The sequence below is a fragment of the Argopecten irradians genome, chromosome 3 (genome assembly GCF_041381155.1).
Source record: "Argopecten irradians isolate NY chromosome 3, Ai_NY, whole genome shotgun sequence".
Taxonomy (NCBI): Eukaryota; Metazoa; Mollusca; class Bivalvia; order Pectinida; family Pectinidae; genus Argopecten; species Argopecten irradians.
The window spans coordinates 27868284-27876418 of record NC_091136.1 but is presented as its reverse complement, the minus strand read 5'-3'; the positions used below and the strand labels follow the sequence as shown (position 1 = coordinate 27876418).

General features: G+C 33.3%; 1 protein-coding gene across 1 annotated transcript; it reads left to right on the top strand.

Annotated features, from left to right (window-relative positions):
* Positions 1-4445: 4445 nt before the first annotated feature.
* LOC138318081 (uncharacterized) lies at positions 4446-7664 on the top strand. The gene is made up of 2 exons (XM_069260162.1): positions 4446-4835; positions 5482-7664. The coding sequence occupies exon 2, from the start codon at positions 5515-5517 to the stop codon at positions 6508-6510; it is 996 nt and encodes a 331-aa protein (XP_069116263.1). The 5' UTR covers positions 4446-4835; positions 5482-5514; the 3' UTR covers positions 6511-7664.
* Positions 7665-8135: the final 471 nt, after the last annotated feature.

The following is an 8135-nucleotide window of genomic DNA, read 5'->3' as shown; positions in this document are numbered from 1 at the left end:
TCATTTATTTAGATAATTTGACCATTAAATTTTGAAGGCATTCAATTTGATATACAGTACACTATGTACCACAGATAAGTTTGTTATAGAATTCCTTGATACGTAAAGGAATTTCCCTGATATGATAAAACAATTTAACTATGCACTGTTTCATGAGGCACAAAGAAGGAAATATGTATAGCAACCATGTGTAGAATCAATAAATGATTATTTGATAATGATAAAAGTAAATATCTGATAAAAAGAAATATTACAAGTGGCCATATTGTATGTGTATTTGTACAGTGTGTTTGTGAGTGGTTGTGACATTCACTTATGTATGTTAAAGTGAATAGTCGGGCAAAGAAAACCAGTCTAAATTGGCCTTCCAAAAGTTCTCAAATATTAATACGACGGTCAAGTTCTGCTTAGTTTCCCAGTTCTGGCCATTAAAGTAAAGAAAAGTTGAAAGCATTGAAATCGAGGCTGCGTGGAAATGTAACCACGGACATAGTGAGCCGGGAGGACGTTTTAGAATTCACAAACTTTAAATCAATTTCTTCGTACGCAGACAGATTTTGACGAGAGATTTTATTTTCCCATTTCATAAGAAATTATACTGGATACATTCACACCATTTTTACCGACTTTAGCCATCCTCTCCCGACTGTTCACTTTAACAATAAATATCAAAGAAACACAATTTAACAAAGCACAACAATTTATTGACTTGTGCCCTATCCGGGCCTCAAACTCACGGTCAACAGCACCCAATCGCCTGCGCCTTCTACCACTGCGCCACATCCACGTCCCCAAAAAAGTACGTTTCTATGACGAAGTGAGTCGGTTGGATATGCTGACATGATCACTGTGGAAATTGTCAAATTAAATCAAATAAATAAATTGTCATGCTTTGTTAAATTGTGTTTCTTTGATATTGTATGTCAACAATAGAAATAGATCTCCGTTCTAGGGACTTCTAGTGTTGCCATTTCCATCCCATTCATGACCCTGAAAATACCCTCTTCAATTTTTCTTATTTCTATAAGCATTCTAAGTGCTAATTGAGTTGAATACAATGTTATTTTTTATAAATAATGTAGGGAATCTGAACTTGTTTAAAATCGGTATCCTTTGCGGTTCCATGGCTTAATTAACATCTAAACCGAGTTAAAGAGTGTAGGGTTCCATTACTGTATTTTCCTTTGCAATTTCAGTGAACTAAGTATAGTTTATTAATAAGCTTCCAATTAATGTCGTCAGTTTCTAGATGGAGCTTTTGAGAATATTTTTGGCACTGAACTGTCTGAACAGCTTTAACAGATAATAAAGTAGGTAACAGAATTATATAAATAGAGAGTCAACTGAAATGGTAGTCAGGTCTGAATATTGATGTTTTAATTAAATGATCAATACATTATTTTGTAATCAAAAATTGAAAAGTCTTCTCCATATTAAATCAAACTTGTGTGAAATCACAAAATAATTTTATATTTGATTTGTATTGATTATAATTTTACAGCCTTTTGACTTATTTAATTACCAATTTGATACAGAATTTTATCAATGCTTCCATCAGCCTGCTTATTGAATGCTATTACATTCTGTACTTTGCAAACTGCTTCATTAAGGTTTTGTTTGTGTTTTGACATTTGAACATGTCCTGAATTCATGGTTGAGCTTAAATCGTTTTAAAGACAACAATAAAAAGTAAAGAAATGTCAGTATAACAACCATTGAGGTTGTATATTTTCAGTTAAATTTATTATATCAATGTCAGACAATGTTGACACGATGTGGTTGAATAATTCAATTTTGCTTGTTACGAAAATTTTCATTGGGTTAAAATTTTAATTTATCAGCCCATAAAGGAAAAAATGGTGTCGCTTTTTGTAACAGCGCTTCTGATTGGCTGAGATGACGGCATAGTGATTTCATAGACAAAAGAGTCCCAAAATAAATTTTGAATATTGAAGTAATCATCTTCAGTAAATTGAATTATAAGGATTCAATAGAATTTCAATTTGAATAGATTTTTTATGTTATGGAATTATAACACAAAAATCTGAGTGTACTCATGGTTTATTTAGAATACACTCAGATGTTTGTGTTATATCTCCATAACATGAAAAATCTATTCAAGTTAATCCTTAAATAATCATAGCACCATAACTATGGAAAATGCCTGATAATGAGTTATAGACTACCAGTAATACAAGTGGATACAGCACAGTAGATGTTATAGGGTACAAGTTTGTATGATTGTCATGGTTACCAATAAATATATATACATGCATTTTGTTAGGGTATAATGTTCAGTAACCATGGCTTACAAGTTCATAATATTGCTTATTGTATACAGCACAGTAGCCATGGGTTACCAGTGAATAGGTATCATAGTAGATAACTCATTGTTAATGGGTTACCAGCAATGATTGTAAATGTATTGTTGTTAGGGGTATGATATAGCCCAGCAATTGTGGGTTATCAGTAGATGTGTTTTAGTCAAGAGTAAATATCTTTGTAGCCATTGGTTACAAGTATATAATGTATAGATAGGTTGTGTAAACTATTATATAAACACTAATTTATTGTTGATGATGTGATGTGTATAGTTTTGTATATCAATTTTAATTTTCACATCTTTAGAAAAAAATTGTGAATTTGTGATATTCAATACTACATAGGTATCAAAATAAAATAATTTATGTGTCAAAAGATTGATTAGTTTTCTTTTATTTTGACTTAATCTTTTACTTTCAAGGTCATAGGTCATTTGTTGTAATCTTTAAATGAATTCTTGTTAACATCAAGGACAATGGTTTATAAAATGAACTAGTAGCATGGCAGGAATGTCAGGCTGCCATATTTGTTCGCTTTAATGGCCTTTATTTGAGGTACCCGTTGAACACATTTAGTAAACATCTTCCCATCAAAAAATAGACAAGGATCATGATATTAGGTGCTACATATGGTGTCTGAGTTCAAACAATCTTAAATTTGTTTTGAAACATTATTTGACTTTAATCTTTTCAATGGTGTTAATGGTGTAAAGTACTGCAAGTTACTTTTGTAACCAAAGAACAATACTAAATTGTCTGCTCCTGTTTTTGATAAAGAAAAAATAACCATTCATCAGCAATGTAGCATCTTTAAATCATTACTAGTCATAGAGCTTGACATAGATTGGGAGGGGGGGGAGGCAGAGTTTGTATAAAGCTTGGCTCTGTGCCATTGGAGCAGAAGGAGTGGGGTCCAATGGGGGAATTAGAGGTTAATTCTTTAAAATCCCCCAGAAAAGAAACAATGATCCTGTATTCAGAACATAAATTGGCATAACCAGGTGAGCAATACAGGCCCTCTGAGCCTCTTGAAGGAGTACATTGACCTATATTTAAATTGAATCAAAATCTATAAGCAATTCATTGACTCATATTCATCCTCTATGACTTTTTGATCAGATGAAAAGAGCAATTGAATAGGCTGTGAGAAAATGTTTTATTGATTTTTTTTAATTTTGTAGTGTAATTATATCTTCCCTGCTGAGTAACTAATTATAACACTTCTAAATTAATGTGATTGACCAATACAGATGCAAGTTGATGCAGTGAATAAAATAAAACCAGGTATGGATCAGATTCTGAAAGACATTATTGACATACAATAACCCTATACATAATTTAAAATTAATTACCTATAGCTAGGGTCAAGGTACACGTGGATAGGAAACCTAATCTGCTGTCCAATACCTACACCTGCTTGGAATGTAAATCTGTCTACCTGATTCTGACAGGCTTTAAATGGCTAGACAATATACCAATGATACAGGTATATGTGTGGTGTACTAGGGTTAGATAGGGTGTAGGTATATTGTATATACCTGGTTTGATGCCAAACTGTTTACCTTTTCAGTTTAAAGTCTAAATATCTTATATGTATGTACAAAAATTAATACATTCTTTAATACTTTATAACCTTTTATAACCAACATATACAAATAATATCGTGTATAATATCCGTGGAGTATTCCACTAATCCAATTATTGTTATTTTTAAATGGCTGTGCTAGATTTAATCAATATTACAGAATATTAGTGACACCCTTCTATATATATATATTATGACTAAAAGCGATTTATCCTTTCCAGGGTTGTACAAAAATGTTGTTAGTTAACATAAATACCTGGTTTATTATTATTGTGACATAACTATACATAATGATCTGTAAATTACTCTTAATTCTCAAGATTCCATGTTTATAAAACAAGGTGGAGCTTAGGTAGTCCTTTTATAACCCCAGCATGACCGTACATTTCAAACATGAAGTCCAGCTTTTATTAGATTTAAAGTCCATTTCACACAGATGAAAAGATTATAATTCCAGTAAAAAAGAATAAGACAAAAGTCCAAGGCAGTCTATTGATCTTAAGGCTTTAAAGTCAACATGTACAACATTTAAAATTAAATCCCTCGACTGAGGTATATTTGGCTAGTCGGGTGTACAGGCGGTAGGGACCTGAATTGACATACCTTAATAAGCTACGCTATATACAGGTGACAATATACAACAGGAGATATTATACAGTATTGTTTTACCATCGTGTCTGGCAAGTGACAATGGGAAGTACCTGAAGTGTAAACATGTGTTGTAACGTGTGGGATTGATAGTAACGATTTATCCCTCCCGTTACTACTATACACAATATGGCAGAAGGCAGTGTCTGTAGGGAATCACTCAGAGACCATATAATACCATTCCTTGAGTTACCTTTCTATGGATATTTGTAGGATCAGCCTTTATATGTACAGAAAGGTGCTGAGAATGTTCATGGACCATACTTAGGATCTCGTTAAAGGTATACACTTTTGTATTTAATAATTGATAACTTCACTAGAGTAAAGCACAATTATAGGTGTTATGTATACATATAGTAGCTAAACCTGAAATACTCTTGATACATGTATGTATATATAAAATACTTGGATCATGTACATTATCAAATGTCTTTTTTTTCCAAAATAAAATAATACCTATACTCACTTACTTCTAAATTTTGTCAATATCTTAACCCCAAAAGTCTTATTTTTTCATATAAACAATAATACCTTGAAAGAAATTATTCTGAAATTGGGAATGTGCCCATGTTTTGATGAATAATATATACATGTATATATAGCTGTAGTATAGTTTGATAGGTCTGTTATTTATGTATATGCTAAACCTAAATTGCCCTATATACATGTATATTTTTAATATTTTTATTTTTATTTAATATTTTTAAAAATAAAATGATACTATCTAGACATTTTCAATATCATACAGGTATTTAAACATCTATTTCTCCATACAAACAATATACTCTTAGAAGAATATTCTGAAATTGGGAATGTGCCCATGTTTAAATGAATAATATATGTATGACTGTATTAATCTAAACCAGAGAAAAGTAAAGAGTAGAGTTTGATAGGTATAGTACATTAACTCATCATGTTTTATTCCAGCTAGGAGTGTAGGAGTGACACAGAGATTCTACAATGGGTTGCAGTCAAAGCAATGAGGTTCAAAAACCTCAAACTTCGGAACCAAGACAACAAAATGAAGGAAAAGAAAAGCCAAAAACAACAAGTTCTGGTGAGGAACAAAAGGAGAGGACGATTAACAGAGATGTTATTCCTGTGTTTCTCCGTGAGGAGACGACACGTGTGGCAAAAACTCAATTCCTCCACACACATAACCTTCAATCTCTGTGTGCGACAGACGAGGGTGTATGGATCGCCTCGTCGGACAGTACGGAGCTGGTTGAGATGGACAATGACGGGGAGAGGAGACGTTCTGTAGAAATGGTCAGTGGAGTCGACGGTATCAGTCTGAGTCCTATGAGTGGACGTTTGTGGATATGCTGTGACGATTCCACTATTCGAGAAATAACACTGCCAGACTCTGCGGACTCCGCACTGGAGCCGGCACAAATACGGTTTGAAACAGGATGTATGTGTATCGGTGTGACATACAATGAGTATATTATAATAGGTACCTATATGGATGTTTCGATTTTTTCACAAGATGGAGAAACCGTTTTATCTACGCAGAATATACCAGGATCTCACATTATAAAACCTTACAAAATCACAGCATGTAAAAAGACGCGTCGGATTGCAGTGGCAGACTGGGACGATGGAGTATGTGGGGGAGAGGATGTCCCTAATGTGGCAGTCTTTAACGACCGTTTAGAGTTCCTACACAGATATTACGGGGAGACAAAATTACTGAAGAAGCGTAAGAGTGGCCCGACCCAGTTCCTGCCATATGACATTTGTTATGACCCTCAGGGTATGCTGCTCGTGGTGGATTATAAGATCCGATGTATCAATGTGATTGACTCTGGGGGTCATTTCCTCCGCCTGTTACTGGCCCTACCCTCCACTACAGTATCACCTATCTGTCTGAGTCTACACAATGATCAGCTCTGGGTCGGCTGCTCAGATAAATCTCTCAAAGTCTACAAGTACAAGGATCTTGAAGAAAACTGATAGAATTTTAGTTGTCTGTAGAAGAACTGGGCTTGATACTGACCAAATACTAGACTAAAGTGTCCAGCTGGAGGTTTCCAGTCTCTCCTAGCTGTTACACATGTTCTTGCCAATGGAATGTATTTCAAAAAGGATGTCTGAATACCACAGGATGGATGGCATTATTTTACATTATTCTAGTCCAAAGAAATTCTTATGGAGTATTTATTATACCTTTATTTGTTGTGCTTTGAGTAAGAATTGTCAGTACAAATATATATGTTGCAGATATTCAAAACTACAATGTATGAAGTAGCTTTAAAAATCTTGAGAAAAACGTTAAGTCCATTACATGCCGAGATAAAATTCTTCTTTGCAAAAACCATGTTAATTTATGAGAAGAATGTTTTTACATTATATATCAAACTGCCATCAACTGAATAGTATATGTAGAAATACCTTGTATGAAATTGCATTGTTGTCAATTACAGAAGTTATCTTATAATTTTGTGACTTATATATGAAGGTCAGTGAGCTATTTATTATTGTTTAGTGTTTTTATCTATTCATTGCTAAATACAAATCCTGCCATAGGAACAGCAGTGCCAAAGTATGTATCCCAAATAGCAACTTAATTCAAATTTCTGGATAGCAACATATCTGCATCCCCAACCTATAGTTTACATGTCAGACAAATTTCAGTTTTGACTTCGAGTCTTCAGATTACTTTGTAAATTTGATCTCTTTATTACAGATTTTTAGTCACCATCCAAAAAAATAAAAATGGAAAATAATACTAAATTAACAAAAAAGATATAATTTGATAGAATATCTGAATTGGGGAACTCTAACGGTAAGGCTTTACAGTATGGAAGACTTCCAGCTGGCTGTACGTGTATATTGTTTCTATACTGAAGGTGATGAAGATTTTATCTTTGACTTAAAAGACTAAATTGTCTAAGTCATAAAACTGACTCAATTTTACACCAAACGAGGTCTTCCAAATGTTATATATGAGCATTGTAATAAAAAGAAAATAATCATATTGTCAAATATCTTGCACATGTAAATTTAATGAGTTTTATTGCAGTAAACAGAACTTCTATGAAGTGTATGTATATTTCAGTAAGTTGTGTTTATGTTGGTTAATAAATCAGTGCTACAAAAATACCAAACTGTCTGTGCTAAAGTCTATTCATCTAAAGCATTTTAATGGAAAGAAACCACTACAGAATTTTCCAAGGACAGATCAGTGAGAAGCTGAGAACCATGCAAGAAATTTAATAGGATAGTGCCTGGATAATTTTGTACTTTGATATAAGTAGGTCACCAACTAAAATGTGGGTCACAGTGACCTAATATTGAAATACATGTAACCTTCTTGTGTATGTAAACCTTGTGACTCAAGTACAAATAGTGCTGCAGATAGCACAAGCTTTCAAGTTGATGAAGGTCAAAGATCATATAATGTGTCAGGGACCTATTTTAATATGCTACACTGACTTTCCTAGGGGAAGATGTGACCAAATTGGAGGTCCCATGGAAAACAAGCATCTTTAAGAAATAGAGGCTAAACAAATATAATTAAAGAATAAGGTCAACTTTAGTCCCCAAGGGAATTGATGTGAGATTTTGAATACAAACAA